The 17,804-nt window shown below is 43.3% G+C and overlaps 1 protein-coding gene across 1 annotated transcript; it reads right to left on the reverse strand.

Annotated features, from left to right (window-relative positions):
* Window positions 1-9,062: 9,062 nt before the first annotated feature.
* LOC140198742 (gamma-crystallin S-1-like) lies at window positions 9,063-17,505 on the reverse strand. The gene is made up of 3 exons (XM_072259756.1): window positions 17,502-17,505; window positions 11,906-12,105; window positions 9,063-9,338 (listed from the first exon to the last, which is right to left on the reverse strand). The coding sequence occupies exons 1-3, from the start codon at window positions 17,503-17,505 to the stop codon at window positions 9,063-9,065; spliced, it is 480 nt and encodes a 159-aa protein (XP_072115857.1).
* Between the last annotated feature and the right edge of the window lie 299 nt (window positions 17,506-17,804).

A 17,804-nucleotide genomic window follows, 5' to 3' on the forward strand; every position in this document is an offset into this window, starting at 1 on the left:
ACATATTACCATACAGCTCACCGCTCAGGTATAGAAGGAAACCAGAACACCTAGAAAAAAAAACCCTGGGCTTAAAATGAGAATGTGCAAACGCCTCACAGACATCACTTAGGTGCTGACATGGTGAGGCGGTAGTTCTACCAGATGTACCATTGCACCGCCTCTTCTCACCTGTTGCAAAGTCGATGCATACCCTTCATTTTTGCATTAGTGTTTTTAATTTGCTATACTTAATGTGAATTTTGTCACAATCTACTAATTAGAGAGACTCCCCTTTCCCATATAATGTTTCCTTCCAACCAATTTCCTACCATGTTGCAGGGATAGTCCCAATTCCAAGCAATTTTATTTGGATTATGATTTGTGAGGGATAAATGCAGTTTGGAAGCTGACATTGACAGCTATCTGTCATGCAAGTAGCCTTGAACTGTAAGATAGAGGGGATGTAGCCAGTATACAAAAAAGGGGAGGAAAGGATGGCAGACAATCTATTTGAAGGGATGAGTGAAAGTCTCAAGGACTTTCGTGCATTTGGTGATGGTGAGTTTTTAAAGGAAGTCAGAAAGTTAAAGAGTAAGAACTATAGTTATAGTGATATGGGTAAGATCAGACTGTGAAAAGGGTAGACCTCCAACTAGACACAGAAAAGGGGAAAATGGAAAAACATCCAAAATTGAAATCTGTTATCTGAACGCATAAAATATCTCACCACCATCCCTCGCTTCTCACCTTTCTTCCTGCTCAGATTCTAGCAGTTGCAGACTTTTGTATCTCCACATATCACATGTCCATATAACCATATAACCATGTAACAGTTACAGCACACAAACAGGCCATCTCGGCCCTTCTAGTCCATGCCGAACGCTTACTCTCACCTGGTCCCACCAACCTGCACTTAGCCCATAACCCTCCATTCTTTTCCTGTCCATATAGCTATCCAATTTTACTTTAAATGACAATATCGAACCTGCCTCAACCACTTCTGCTGGAAGCTCATTCCACACAGCTACCACTCTCTGAGTAAAGAAGTTCTCCCTCATGTTACCCCTAAACTTTTGCCTCCTAACTCTCAACTCATGTCCTGTTGTTTGAATCTCCCCTACTCTCAATGGAAAAAGCCTATCCACATCAACTCTATTTATCCCCTTCATAATTTTAAGTACCTCTATTAAGTCCCCCCTCAACCTTCTACGCTCCAAAGAATAAAGACCCAACTTGTTCAACCTTTCTCTGTAACTTAGGAGCTCAAACCCAGGTAACATCCTAGTAAATCTTCCCTGTACTCTTTCTATTTTGTTGACACCTTTTCTATAATTCGGTGACCAGAACTGTACACAATACTCCAAATTTGGCCTTACCAATGCCTTGTACAATTTCAACATTACATTCCAACTCCTATACTCAATGCACTGATTTATAAAGGCCAGCATACCAAAAGCTTTCTTCACCACCCTATCCACATGAGATTCCACCTTCAGGAAACTATGCATCATTATGCAACAGTAAGGGCAAAAAGACCCTAATAGGTGTTATCTACAGGCCCCCAAACAGTAGCATGGATATTGGGTGCAAGTTGAATAGGGAGTTAACAATGGCATGTGGCAAAGGAAATGTCGCAGTAGTTATGGGGGATTTCAACATGCAAGTGAACTGGGAAAATCAGGTTGGTACTGGACCCTAGGATAGGGAGTTTGTAGAGTGCCTACGGGATGCATTTTTGGAACAGCTTGTATGAGAGCCGACCAGGGATAAGGCTATTCTGGATTTAGTGTAGTGCAATGAACAGGATTTGATGTGATCTTGAAGTAAAGGAGCCATTAGGAGGTAGTGACCATAATATGATAAGTTTTTATCTGCAAGCTCAGAGGGATAAGGGCAGATCAGAAGTGTCAGTATTGCAGTTGAACAAAGGAGACTATGGAGCCATGAGGGAGATGCTGGCCAAAGTTGACTGGTCAGATATCCTAGCAGAAAAGACAGTGGAACAGCAATGGCAGGTACTCTTGGGAAAAATGCACAAGGTGCAAAATCAGTTCATCCCCCGGAGAAGGAAGGATTCAAAGGGGGGGAAAGTGGCCACAGTGGTTGACAAAGGAAGTCAGAGATAGCATAGCATTAAAAAAGAAGTATAACAGAGCTAAGGTGAGTGGGAAGACGGATGATTGGGAAATTTTTAAGGAGCAACAGAACTTAACTAAAAAGGCAATATGGGGAGAAAAAATGAGGTATGAACGTAAGCTAGCTAGGAATATAAAGGAGGATAGCAAAAGTTTTTTTAGGTATGTGAAGAGAAGGAAGATAGCTAAGAACAATTTTGGGCCCTTGAAGAATGAATTGGGAGAAATTATTATGAGAAACAGAGAAATGGCAGACGAATTTAATAAGTACTTTGGATCTGTCTTCACTAGGGAAGACACAAGCAATCTCCCAGATGTATGGATGGGCCAAGGACATATGGTAACAGAGGAACTGAGACAGATTGACATTAGGAAGGAAACGGTGATGAGAAGACTGATGGGACTGAAGGGTAATAAATCCCCAGGTCCAGATGGTCTGCATCCTAGGGTACTAAAGGAGGTGGCTCTGGAAATTGCAGATGCATTGATGATCATTTTCCAATGTTCCTTAGATTCAGGATCAGTTCCTGAGGATTGGCGAATGGCTAATGTTATCCCACTTTTTAAGAAAGGAGGGAGGGAGAAAACAGAGAACTATCTCCCTGTTAGCCTAACATCAGTAGTGGGGAAGATGCTAGAGTCCATTATTAAAGATGAAATAGCGGCATATCTTGATAGCAGTGATAGGATTGGGTCGAGCCAGCATGGATTTACCAAGGGCAAATCATGCTTGACTAATCTATTGGAGTTTTTCGAGGATGTAACCAGGAAGATAGACGCGGGAGATCCAGTGGATGCGGTGTACCTTGACTTTCAGAAGGCATTCGATAAGGTACCACATAGGAGATTGGTGGGTAAAATCAGAGCTCATGGCATTGGGGGGAGGATATTGACATGGATAGAAAACTGGTTGGTAGATAGAAGCAAAGGGTAGCAGTGAATGTGTGTTTCTCAGAATGGCAGGTGGTGACTAGTGGGGTGCCACAGGACTTGCTATTGGGACCACAGCTGTTTACGATTTATGTCAGTGATTTAGAGGAAGGCATTGTGAATAACATCAGCAAGTTTGCTGATGATACTGAGCTGGGTGGCAGTGTGAGATGTGATGAGGATGTTAGGAGAATTCAAGGTGACTTGGATAGGCTGAGTGAGTGGGCAGAAACTTGGCAGATAGCGTTTAATGTGAATAAGTGTGAGGTTATTCACTTTGGGAGCAAGAACAGGAAGGCAGATTATTATCTGAACGGTGTGGAGTTAGGTAAGGGAGGAATACAAAGAGATCTAGGAGTACTTGTTCATCAGTCTCTGAAGGTGAATGAGCAAGTGCAGCAGGCAGTGAAGAAGGCTAATGGAATGTTGGCCTTTATTACAAAGGGAATTGAGTACAAGAGCAAGGAAATCCTTTTGCATTTGTACGGGGCCCTGGTGAGATCACACCTGGAGTATTGTGTGCAGTTTTGGTCTCCAGGGTTAAGGAAGGACATCCTGGTTATGGAGGAGGTGCAGCGTAGGTTCACTAGGTTAATTCCTGGGATGTCTGGACGGTCTTACGCAGAGAGGTTAGAGAGACTGGGCTTGTACATGCTGGAATTAAGGAGATTGAGGGGGGATCTGATTGAGACATATAAGATTATTAAGGGATTGGACAAGATAGAGGCAGGAAATATATTCCAGATGCTGGGAGAGTCCAGTACCAGAGGGCATGGTTTAAGAATAAGGGGTAGGTCATTTAGGACAGAGTTGAGGAGGAACTTTTTCTCCCAGAGAGTTGTGGAGGTGTGGAACGCGCTGCCTCAGAAGGCAGTGGAGGCCAATTCTCTGGATGCTTTCAAGAAGGAGCTAGATAGGTATCTTATGGGTAAGGGAATAAAGAGTTATGGGGACAAGGCAGGAACCGGGTATTAATAGTAGATGATCAGCCATGATCTCAGAATGGCGGTGCAGGCTCGAGAGGCCGAATGGTCTGCTTCTGCACCTATTGTCTATTGTCTATTATTCCTAGATCCCTCTGTTCTACTGCATTCTTCAATGCCCTACCATTTACCATGTATGTCCTGTTTTGATTAGTCCTACCGAAATGTAGCATCTCACATTTATCAGCATTAAACTCCATCTGCCATCTTTCAGCCTACTCTTCTAAGTGGCCTAAATCTCTCTGCAAGCTGTGAAAACCTACTTCATTATCCACAACGCCACCTATCTTAGTATCTTCTGTATACTTACTAATCCAATTTACCACCCCATTATCCAGAGGCACACCACTAGTCACCGGCCTCCAATCTGACACACAGTTATCCACTACTACTCTCTGACGTTTCCCATCCAGCCACTGCTGAATCCATTTTACTATTTTAATATTAATACCTAACGATTGAACCTTCCTAACTAACCTTCCGTGTGGAACCTTGTCAAAGACCTTACTGAAGTCCATATAGACAACATCTTAGCTTAGACATGTCTCTTGTTCAGCATGGATGAATTGGGTTGTATATGAGAAGTAATTTCACAGAACTATCAGAACCATGGAGATCATAAATATTGACATTTGTCCTCAGCAGATTCATTGGAAATGCATTTCAGTAAAGGAGCTCAGTGCCACACAATGGACACAATAACTCTAGAGGCAAACAACCAATTTCCCCATATTTTAGAGGAGGCAACTCACAGGTCCGAGAGTGAGATTTAAAAAAGAATGTTGTGGGCCTTCTCAGAGTTTTTCCGGCAGCCTAATCAAATTGCAATTCATTAGCAAGGGTAAATAAAATTAAGGCAAGGACAAGCAGAGAGGTTATTGTTCGAGTGGACCAGTGTTAGAGTGGGAAGGCTGTAGATTATCAAACTTCAGTGACAACAGGCTTGGGCAGGGATCGTATCTGCAAAGTTTCTTCTTCTTCTTTATTCTTTGTCTTTTAGTACATTGTTAGAGCAGTGGGGATGGCTCCAAGGCCTTTGTTGTGTGCCTTGTGAGAGATGTGGGAAGTCTAGGAGACCTCCAGCTTTCCGAATAACCACAACGGCACCAGCTGCTCCGGACTGCAGCTCCTCAGAGAAAATCTTGAGGAACTGGAGCTGCAGTTCGATGACCTTTGGCTCATTCGGGAAACTAAGGAGACGGTGGATAGGAGCTACAGGGAGGTAGTCACCCCTAAGTTGCAGGAGGCAGTTACCTGGGTGAGTGTCAGGAGAGGGAAAAGATATGGGTAGCCAGTGCAGAGTACCTCTGTGGCTGTTCCCCTCAATAGTAAGTATACTATTTTGGATATTGTTGGGGGGATGATCTACCAAGGGGAAGCCACAGTGAATGGGTCTCCAGCGATGAATTTGGTACTGTGGTTCAGAAGGGAAGTGGGAGAAGAGAACTGCAGTAGTGATAGGGGATTCCATAGTTAGAGGGGTAGACACGAGACTCTGTGGATGTGATAAGGACACCCAGATGGTATGTTGCTTCCCAGGTGCCTGGTTCAGGGATGTCTCGATCGTGCACATATTGGCACCAAAGATGTAGATAGGAAAAGGGAGGAAGTCCTGAAAGGAGAACTAAGGGAGCCAGGTAGAAAGCAGACAAGGAAAGCAGACCTTCAGGATAGTAACCTATGGATATTTGCCTGTGTCAAGCGCCAGTAAGGATAAGAATAGGATGATTTGGTAGATGAATGCGTGGCTGAGAAACTGGTGCAGGGGGCAGGATTTCAGATTTCAGGATCATTTGGATCTCTGCTGGGATCTGTATGACCTGTACAAAATGGACAAGTTGCTCCTGAACATGAGGGGGACCAATATCCTTTTGGGCAGCTTTGTTAGAAGTGTTGGAAAATGGTTAAACTAATTTGGCAGACAGATAGGGCTGGAGATGGGGTATACAAGCACAGGCCGGGTGTAGTGAGACTGTCAGGAAGGACGGGCTGATGATGGGACAGAAGTGCGGTCAGTGGAATGAGTTGTGGTGTAACAGGAGGACAAAATCAAATAGGGTGATGAATACAGGACTGAAGCATTATATTTGAGTGCATGCAGTATATGAAATAAGGTCGATGATCTTGTAGTGCAGTTAGATATTGGCAGGTATGACATTGTCAGATTCACTGAGTCGTGGCTGAAAGAGGATTATAGTTGGGAGCTTAACACCCAAGGATACACATTGTATCGAAAGAACAGGCAGGTAGGCAGAAGAAATAGCAGGGCTCTGTTGGCGACAAATGACATCAAATCCTTGATGCAGGATCAGAAGATGTAAAATTGTGGGTAGAGTTAAGGAACTGCAAAGATAAAAAGAACCTGATGGGAGTTACATACAAGCCTCTGAAAAGTAGCCAGGACGTGGGCTGCAAATTACACTGTGAGATAGAAAATGCATGCCAAATAGGCAATGTTATGATAGCCATAGGAGATTTCAATATGCAGGTAGATTGGGAAAATCAAGTTGGAGTTGATTTTGGATCCCAAGAGAGGGAATTTGTAGAATGCCTACAAGATGGCTTTTTAGAGCAGCTTGTGGTTGAGCCAATAGGGGATCAGTTATTCTGGATTGGGTGTTGTGGAATGAACTAGATTTGATTAAGGAGCCTAAGGTAAAGGGACACTTAGGAGACGGTGATCATAATGTGATAGAATTCATCCTGCAAGTTGAGAGGGAGAAGCTAAAGTCAGATTTCTCAGTATTACAGTGGAGTAAAAGGAATTGCAGAGGCATGAGAGAAGAGCTGGCCAAAGTTGATGGGAAGAGGATTCTAGCAAGGTTGACAACAGAGCAGCAATTGCTGGAGCTTCTGGGAGCAATTCGGAAGGCATTGGATAGATGCATGCAAAAGAAGAAGTATTTGAAAGGCAGGATGACAAAACTGTATTTAGGAGGGAAGTCAAAGCCAACATAAAAACAAAAGAGAGGACATATAATAGAGTAAAAATTAATGGGAAGTTAGAGGACTGAGATGATTTTCAGAACCAACAGAAGGCAACAAAAAGCCACAAGAAGGTGAAATATAAAGGTAAGCTAGCTAGTAATATCAAGGAGTATACCAAAAGCCTTTTCAGATATATAAAGAGTAAAAAAGAGGCAAGAGTAGATATTGGATCGCTAGAAGGCGACAGTGGAGAGATAGTAATAGGGGACAAAGAAAGGGCAGGTGAACGGAATAAGTATTTTGCATCATTTTTCACCGTGAAAGATATTAGCAATATGCCAGAGGTTCGAGAGTGTCGGGGGAAGAAGCGTGTTAAGTTTCTGTTACTAGGGAGAAGGTGCTTGGGAAGCTGAAAGGTCTGAAAATAGATAAGTCACCTGGACCAGATGAACAACATCTGAGGGTTCTGAAAGAGGTATTTAAAGAGATTATGGAAGTATTAGTAATGATCTTTCAGGAATCACTAGTTTCTGGCATGGTTCTGAAGAATTGGAACATTGCAAATGTTACTCCACTCTTCAAGAAGGGAAGGAGGCAGAAGAAAGGAAATTATAGGCCAGTTAACCTGACCTCAGTAGCTAGGAAGACATTGAAGTCGATTGTTTAGGATGAGGTTTCGTGGTACTTGGTGGCACATGATAAGATGGGTCAACGTCAGCATGGTTTCCTTACGGAAAAAAAATTGTCTGACAAATCTGTTGGAATTCTTTGAGAAAATGACAAAGGAGAATTGGTAGATGTTGTGTATTTGAATTTTCAAAAGGCCTTTTACAAGGTGCCACATATGAGACTGTTTAGCAAGATAAAGCCCATGGTATTACAGGAAAGTGAGCCTTTTCTGATTGGCTGCCGGTGCCTAGTGGTGTTCCGCTGGGGTTGGTGTTGGGACTGCTTTTCTTCACATTGTATGTCAATGATTGGGTGATGTAATTGATGACTTTGTGGCCAAGTTTGCAAATGATACGAGATAGGTGGAGGGGCAGGTAGTGTTGAGGAAGCAGGGAGGCTGCAGAAGGAATTAAACAGATTAGAAGAATGGGCAAAGAAGTGGTAGGTAGAATACAGTGTTGGGAAGCATATGGTCATGCACTTTAGTGGAGAGAATAAAAGTGTAGACTATTTTCTAAACGGGGAGAAAATTCAAAAATCTGAAGTATTAAGTGACTTGGGAGTCCTTGTGCAAAGATCGCTAAAGGTTAACTTGCAGGCTGAGTCACTGGAGAGGAAAGCAAATGCAATGTTAGCATTCATTTTGAGAGGACTAGAACATAAAAACAAGGATGTAATACGAAGGCTCTACAAGGCACTAGTGAGGGCTCACTTGGAGTACTGAGAGCAGTCTTGGGCCCTTTATCTAAGAAAGAGTGTGCAGACATTGGAGAAGGTTCAAAGGAGGTTCACGGAAATATGTCCAGGATTGAAAGGCTTATCACAAGAGGAATGCTTGATGACTCTGGGCCTGTACTCATTGGAACTAAGAAGAATGAGCTGGGATCTCAGTGAAGCTTATCAAATGCCAAAAGGCCTAGATAGAGTGGATGTGGAGAGGATGTTTCCAATGGTGGGGGAGGTCTAGGACCAGAGGACACAACCTTAGAAAAGAAGGACATCCATTTATAACAGAGATGAAGATGACCGTCTTTAGCCAGAGGGTGATGAATTTGTGAAATTCATTGCCACAGGCAGCTGTGGAGGCCAGGTCATTAAGTATATTTAACGCTGAGGTTGAGAGAGTCAGGATGTAAAAAGTTATAGGGTGAAGGCAAGTGAATGGTGTTGAGAGGATAATAGATCAGCCATGATCAAATTGTGGAGCAGACTTGATGGGCTAAATGGCTTAACTCTGCTCCTATATCTTATGGTCTTATGGTCTTTCTATTTTCCAGCCTTCATAATGATATCTGTTATCTGGGACCACCTGTGCTCAAGCAACTTAATGAGATCCTTCAAGGTGGAATCAGGCAAGCTGATGGTATCATCAAAGGTATTTTATTTCTTCCATAGATATTTCAACAAGATAAAATCAGATTTTTAAGAGCGGCTTTTAGAAGTCCCTCATGCGCCTGAAGGACCCGATCATTGAGTTGTAGCCACCCCAGTCACTGTATCTCTTGTATTCCCCGGGTCTCAGGAAGTACTGTCGGCCTCTGTAGTTGGGATGTTCATAGAAGATCCAATAACCATCCATCACCTGACAGGAGTGGATGTCATGGTAATGGAAGCAATTGTAGACAGAGGGACAGTCATCTATGAATTCCATCACCTGCCCTCCGAAGTCAGGCCTCTCGTAAATCCTTATCCTGTAGTTTCCACCTCGGTACTGGAATAGAAAAAAGGTAGCTTTAGTAATGATGTTCTGAAGATAGTTTGACTTCTTGTAGGGGGAATGGTTGGTGCTGGATTACCCAATCATTCTACGTGCCATCTGAACACCAATTCATAGACTGGACATTGATTTCAATGGGAAATTTGCTAGATATAATTTGATCATTTCATTTATTATCTGCTTCAGTGAAGTCTCCCACTGACATTGCTGCTGCTTCAGTTAATGCGGTTGTGGCATAGGAAAAGAATTGAGTCATAGACCAATACAGCACAGATACAGGACCTTTGGCCCATCTAGTCTGTGCTGAACCATTGATCTGCCTAGTACTGTCGACTTGCACCAGACGATAGCCCTCCATACCCTTCCCTTCCATGTACCTATCCAAATTAATCCTAAATGTTGAAATCGACCTCACATCCATCACTTGTGCTGGCAGCTTGTTCCACACTCTCACCACCCTTTGAATGAAGAAGTTCCCCCTCATGTTGCCCTTAAACATTTCGCCTTTCACCTGAAGCTTATCCACTTTTCCAACAATGCTCCTTGCACAGAAATATATGTAGCTCAGAGCATCAGTCCCACCATGGCTCAACTCTGTTGCCAGGGTAAGATGGATACACGATCAGTTACTGCAGCTTCTACAGGGCTAACTAAAGGTGTTATTGTCTTTTTAAAATATATATTTTACAATTGCAAGACCCTGCTGGATGTTAAAAACTTAAAGTACTGCAAGTAAATCCCATCAGTGGGTTGCTGATTGGCACAGAAACTAAAGGAGCTGGATTCTGTGCGGATCATGCTGCTGCTTGTGTTGGAGAGGCATCGGAGGCACGAAGGAGGTGTGCAGATTAATTGAGAGTGCGCATCTTAGTTGCTTTTCTTGTGATTGCAAGACCCTGTTGGACATTGTTAATGTGAACTGCTGCAAGACCAATTCAGTAATTTATTGGTGGATGGTGGGGGAGCTGCATGGCCTGGGTCATAATGATGACTAGGCCACAAGCTGTGGTATCACTTGCTTACGGCTGCCCGGGAGAGAGGCCTTGGAATCGTCATGCTGCACCGGAGTGCCAGGGAGGTGTGGTGCAGCATCCAAGCTGGAACCGGTGCTGCTCCCCGGTGTTCGCTTGGCAGGAGACAAGCCGGATTGTGTTCAACTGCAGACTGCTGTAATGTTCATGGGCTCAGGGTCTTGGCCTGTATTTTTTTGTGTGGCTGTACTTTACTGACAGCTTATATGTTTTTGCTATCTTATATGGGCTATATATGCCGCGTGCTGTGTATAATTCTTGGTAGTGTGTCTTGCACCTTGGTCCCGAAGTAGCACTGTTTCATTTGGCTGTATTTATGTACGCTTGAATGGCAATTAAAGTTGAACTTGTATTTGAAACTGTATGATCTTCCTATTTCTGACCTCACTAGCACATGACACAGGTGGCACTCCTGAGATCACAACCCTAGAGGTCCTGTCCTTTAATTTATCACCTTCCTCCCTGAACTCACTTTGATGGACCTCATTACCCTTCCAACCCATGTCATTGGTACCAATGTGGACCACGACCTCTGGCTGCTCACCCTCCTACTTAAGAATTCTGTGGACTCGATCTGAGATGCCCCTAACCCCGGCACCCAGGAGACAAGAAACCAAGCCTCCTTCCTGTTCCCCTAACCAATGAATCTCCTATCACTACAGCTCACCTCTTCTGCCCACTTCCCTTCTGAGCCACAGAGCCAGACTCAGTGCCAGAGACCTGACCGCTGATGTTGTTCTCTGCTAAGTCATCAAGAGTATTCAAACTTGTTGTTGAGGGGAATGGCCACAGGGATACATTATGCTGGCTGCCTAACCCCTTTCTCCTTCTTCCTAGTCACCCAGGTACCTGGGTCCTGAACCTTGGGTGTAACTATCTCCCTGTATCTCCTGTTTATCCACCCCTCAGCCTCCGGAATGATTCGGAGTTCATTTATTCCAGTTCCAACTCCTTAACGTGGTCTGTTAGAAGCTGCAGCTGGATGCATTTGATACTGATATAATTGTTAGGGACTTTCCCTCATCCTGTGAGAGGAGCATTTCCACTATCGTACCTGGCATCCCCATTGCTCTAAAATGTGCAATAAGAAAGAAAGCATAAACAATGAAAAAAAATCCCTCTATGGCCCATGCGTCTCCTCTCAAAGCCTTGATGAGCCAAAGCCTGAACTCTCCACTCACACAATGGCTGCTCCCACAGTGGCTGCTCCACATAGCTTCTTTTTATTGGCCCTTGTTAAGTGCCTAATTATGCACAATCCACTGTCTCCTTGGGAACTGTGGTGCGGAAAAAGTGCCAAATGTCACCCCCCCCCCCCCATTTCTTTTAAACTCTCTCTTTCTTGCTGTGCAATCCGATGTTTCCTCAGGAACACTGGCACACTAGATGTGCTGACTGCCTAACAGCTGTGAGAAATTGTGCATTTGATATCCATTGGGCACTTGCTGAGCAAATGCTCTGTCCTTAGAGCTGCAATGTACACAGCAGACAAAAGAGCAAATCCAATGAGAAAAAAAAATAGGAATGTACGTAAGGGTAACTGCGACAGGACCTGATACAGTCATTGAATCCCATCCAGCGCTGGTAGTCAGGATACTCTCCCCTGCTCAGGACATACTGGTATCCCATGTAGTTGGGTCTCTCGTACAACACCCACCAGTCACTCTCGACACGGATGGAGTTACAGCGGCTGAAGTAAGGGGAGTGTTCCTGTCCTCGTAGAAAATAATCTATGGAGAAAACAAATTTTCCATTAAATAATTTCAAAAATGAGTAATCACACACTGTGGAATTCTAATGCAACATATAAATTCTGAGTTGTCCTTGCCTTTCCCATTTTATCCTCATGGTTATCTGGTTAACAAATGTTTCACGACATTGTTTAGCTTGGTATTTATGTGCTGGGTAGGAATGCCTTGCTGAACTTTCTTTTGTTACTCTAATGATCCAGGGCAAAAATCAGCAAAAGTCTAAAAACTGCACGTTCCATACATTGTAGAAACTCAGCAGAAAAACGCCTGATAACGTCATTGGCTCTTACTTTTTTTTTTGCATTAGTGTCATTTTACTTTTGTTAGAAAATAGTAAAGTCAACTGTGCGTTCAGTTTCAGAAAAAGGGAGTTGTTCACATGTTTTATTGCTAGGATTGAGCAGAACATGGAAAAGAAATCTGCAACAGTGGATTCCACACAATAATTTTGCTTCCTTTGTAATGGAAGGAAAATCCATTAATTTTGGTGATTGCCCTAGAAATATCTATGACAGGTTTTTCTTTGGGTTCTGTCAGTGATTGATTAAAAATGAAGACAAAAGATATTGAAGATGCCGGAATTCAGAAAAGTAATCGGACTGATGAAAGTTACAGCGTTAGTGACCTGGGCTTGATTCTGCCACTGTCTATAAGGAGTTTGTATGTTCTCTCTTTGACCGTGTGGGTTTCTTCCAGATGCTCAGGTTTCAAAGACAAAGGTTAATTAGTCACATGAGTGTAATCAGGAGACACTGTCACATGGGCTGAAGGGCCTGCTACTCTGCTGTATCTCAAAGTAAATAAAATGAAACTTGGCAGGTAAAGCAGCATCTTTGGTGGCAAGATGTGCAAGTGGACAGATCGGGTTGAAAGGCTGCAATCTTTCCTCCCAGTTCACATGCAAGGTCGTGACAGAAAATATTGGATTATGGATTTTAACTCCATAGATGCCACTTGACAGCTGGGTTCTTCCAGCATTCTGTTTTTAAGGATCAGATTTACTCATTGGCTTTGTCTGTGGTGCTCTTCCTTTCCTTACTCTGTTCCAGAATTAGGATTCACTAAAAGACGTAATAGTAGGAAAACTAATGAGGAAGGGGAGATTCTAGAAAACCCTGAGAGAGTTAAAGTAGACCTTTGAGGGCTGGGGCTAATTACTGAGTTTAATATCTTGAGCCAATGATTGTCCAAAGCAGAAGATCAAAAACCTGGTGTCAGAACAGTTGTTGGCATTGTAGCTGAAAATTCAATAGCTTAGTTGTCTTCTAACTCAAGCTAAACTCATTAGGAAGAGGTGTTCCTTCTCAAATTTCAAAGCAGTTTGTTGCACAAATACTTGAAGCTCATTTTCACTTTTTTTAACTTTATGTTGACTAGGATAAAATGACAAGCCTCATGGTTCACACAGGAAGGAAGACAGTATCAGTCTCTGGTGCATAATGAGATATTAAGGGCTATGAAAAGAGCACAGGTTGAAGAGAATCTTTACAGACCCTTATGTCAGATTTCCTCACACAATGCCACGGCATCAACACCTAACTGCATATCTCCTGCCATGAAATCATAAATACGAAGGCATTCAGTACTTTAAGTATGTCAACTTGCTGCAAATGCAGTTGGTTCCATTCATATATCATAGAAACATAGAAAATAGGTGCAGGAGTAGGCCATTCGGCCCTTCGAGCCTGCACCGCCATTTATTATGATCATGGCTGATCATCCAACTCAGAACCCTGTACCAGCCTTCCCTCCATACCCCCTGATCCCTTTAGCCACAAGGGCCATATCTAACTCCCTCTTAAATATAGCCAATGAACTGGCCTCAACTGTTTCCTGTGGCAGAGAATTCCACAGATTCACCACTCTCTGTGTGAAGAAGTTTTTCCTAATCTCGGTCCTAAAAAGGCTTCCCCTCTATCCTCAAACTGTGGCCCCTCGTTCTGGACTTCCCCAACATTGGGAACAATCTTCCTGCATCTAGCCTGTCCAATCCCTTTAGGATTTTATATGTTTCAATCAGATCCCCCCTCAATCTTCTAAATTCCAATGAGTACAAGCCCAGTTCATCCAGTCTTTCTTCATATGAAAGTCCTGCCATCCCAGGAATCAATCTGGTGAACCTTCTTTGTACTCCCTCTATGGCAAGGATGTCTTTCCTCAGATTAGGAGACCAAAACTGCACACAATACTCCAGGTGTGGTCTCACCAAGGCCTTGTACAACTGCAGTAGTACCTCCCTGCTTCTGTACTCGAATCCTCTCGCTATAAATGCCAGCATACCATTCGCCTTTTTCACCGCCTGCTGTACCTGCATGCCCACTTTCAACGACTGGTGTATAATGACACCCAGGTCTCGTTGCACCTCCCCTTTTCCTAATTGGCCACCATTCAGATAATAATCTGTTTTCCTATCTTTGCCACCAAAGTGGATAACTTCACATTTATTCACATTAAATTGCATCTGCCATGAATTTGCCCACTCACCCAACCTATCCAAGTCACCCTGCATCCTCTTAGCATCCTCCTCACAGCCAACACCACCACCCAGCTTCGTGTCATCCGCAAACTTGGAGATGCTGCATTTAATTCCCTCATCCAAGTCATTAATATATATTGTAATCAACTGGGGTCCCAGCACTGAGCCTTGTGGTACCCCACTAGTCACCGCCTGCCATTCTGAAAAGGTCCCGTTTATTCCCACTCTTTGCTTCCTGTCTGCTAACCAATTCTCCACCCACACCAATACCTTACACCCCATACCGTGTGCTTTAAGTTTGCACACTAATCTCCTGTGTGGGACCTTGTCAAAAGCCTTTTGAAAATCCAAATATACCACATCCACTGGTTCTCCCCTATCCACTCTACTAGTTACATCCTCAAAAAATTCTATGAGATTCGTCAGACATGATTTTCCTTTCACAAATCCATGCTGACTTTGTCCGATCATTTCACCGCTTTCCAAATGTGCTGTTATCACATCCTTGATAACTGACTCCAGCAGTTTCCCCACCACTGACGTTAGGCTAACCGGTCTATAATTCCCCGGTTTCTCTCTCCCTCCTTTTTTAAAAAGTGGGGTTACATTAGCCACCCTCCAATCCTCAGGAACTAGTCCAGAATCTAACGAGTTTTGAAAAATTATCACTAATGCATCCACTATTTCTTGGGCTACTTCCTTAAGCACACTAGGATGCACACCATCTGGCCCTGGGGATTTATCTGCCTTCAATCCCTTCAATTTACCTAACACCACTTCCCTACTAACATGTATTTCGCTCAGTTCCCCCATCTCACTGGACCCTCTGTCCCTTACTATTTCTGGAAGATTATTTATGTCCTCCTTAGTGAAGACAGAACCAAAGTAATTATTCAATTGGTCTGCCATGTCCTTGCTCCCCATAATCAATTCACCTGTTTCTGTCTGCAGGAGACCTACATTTGTCTTTACCAGTCTTTTCCTTTTTACATATCTATAAAAGCTTTTACAGTCCGTTTTTATGTTCCCTGCCAGTTTTCTCTCATAATCTTTTTTCCCCTTCCTAATTAAGCCCTTTGTCCTCCTCTGCTGAAATCTGAATTTCTCCCAGTCCTCAGGTGAGCCACTTTCTCTGGCTAATTTGTATGCCTCTTCTTTGGAATTGATGATATCCCTAATTTCTCTTGTCAGCCACGGGTGCACTATCTTCCTTGATTTACTCTTTTGCCAAACTGGGATGAACAATTGTTGTAGTTCATCCATGCAACCTTTAAATGCTTGCCATTGCGTATCCACCGTCAATCCTTTAAGTGTCATTTGCCAGTCTATCTTAGCTAATTCATGTCTCATACCTTCAAAGTTACCCCTCTTTAAGTTCAGAACCTTTGTTTCTGAATTAACTATGTCACTCTCCATCTTAATGAAGAATTCCACCATATTATGGTCACTCTTACCCAAGGGGCCTCTCACGACAAGATTGCTAATTAACCCTTCCTCATTGCTCAGAACCCAGTCCAGAATAGCCTGCTCTCTAGTTGGTTCCTCGACATGTTGGTTCAAACAACCATCCCGCATACATTCCAAGAAATCCTCTTCCTCAGCACCTTTACCAATTTGGTCCACCCAATCTACATGTAGATTGAAGTCACCCATTATAACTGCTGTTCCTTTATTGCACACATTTCTAATTTCCTGTTTAATACCATCTCCGACCTCACTACTACTGTTAGGTGGCCTGTACACAACTCCCACCAGCGTCTTCTGCCCCTTAGTGTTACGCAGCTCTACCCATATCGATTCCACATCTTCCCGGCTTATGTCCTTCCTTTCTATTGCGTTAATCTCTTCTTTAACCAGCAACGCCACCCCACCTCCCCTTCCTTCATGTCTATCCCTCCTGAATATTGAATATCCCTGAACGTTGAGCTCCCATCCCTGGTCACCCTGGAGCCATGTCTCTGTGATCCCAACTATATCATAATCATTAATAACAATCTGCACTTTCAATTCATCCACCTTATTACGAATGCTCCTTGCATTGACACACAAAGCCTTCAGGCGCTCTTTTATAACTCTCTTAGCCCTTATACAATTATGCTGAAAAGTGGCCCTTTTTAATGCTTGCCCTGGATTTGTCGGCCTGCCACTTTTACTTTTCTCCTTACTACTTTTTGCTTCTACCCTCACTTTACACCCCTCTGTCTCTCTGCACTGGTTCCCATCCCCCTGTTGTGAATTAACCTCCTCTCGCCTAGCCTCTTTAGTTTGATTCCCACCCCCCAACCATTCTAGTTTAAAGTCACCTCAGTAGCCCCTGCTAATCTCCCTGCCAGGATATTGGTCCCCCTAGGCAGCCTTTCCCTATAGCAGCCACATCCTACACCCCAGCCATCCCATGACCCAATTGTTTATTTTTCAAGTGCAGATCCAGTTTCCCATTGAAAACCAGAGCAAATGGATTTTAAACAATAACTCAACATTGCAAAGTTATGGTTTGGGTGACATATGGTTCTTTTGTCATTAATGGCCAAAGTTCAATATCACTGTTGCCTTCAAACAGGTCCTCAGCTCATTTGCATGAAACACTTTTTAAAAAAAATTCAAACCCATGCACCCATGTTCTCTTATTCTCCGCCCTTCTGACAATTACTGTAGCAACTCCACTTCAACTGTCTGTGAAGCTGGCAAAGTGGACTGCCAGGAAAAAGTGGATGCCATGATTCTTGTCAACATATTGGACATTGGCATCTATGATTCAAACTATTGGAGTTTACATCTAAAAACTGGGAAGGCATTGCACTCAATGGATGCAGCTGGTGGAAATCTGTTCAAGAAGGAACTGTGAAAGGAGAGAATGAACAACCAAAAGACCCAACCACAAACTCCAGTCACCACTTACTCATGTCTGCCCTGCACCAGAATTTGTGGATCCCAGATAACATTCTGCAGACACCTGTGGACCCACCAATAGGCAATACCTTGGGATAACGTCTCACTCGACTCGAGTGATCATATTATTGCTACTATGTATTATTGGGTTACAGCGTGGCTGTGTGTCAAGGTCATGAAATCACTTTGGTAGTGATTACTTGCCAGAACATCATGTCACTCCCTCAAGGTGATATGCATGCAGTCACTGCATCACAAGGAACTTCTAATTCTAACAAAACCACATGCTCTCTCTAACTCTAGTCTGAGGCAA

Source organism: Mobula birostris, chromosome 6 (assembly GCF_030028105.1).
Source record: "Mobula birostris isolate sMobBir1 chromosome 6, sMobBir1.hap1, whole genome shotgun sequence".
Lineage (NCBI taxonomy): Eukaryota > Metazoa > Chordata > Chondrichthyes > Myliobatiformes > Myliobatidae > Mobula > Mobula birostris.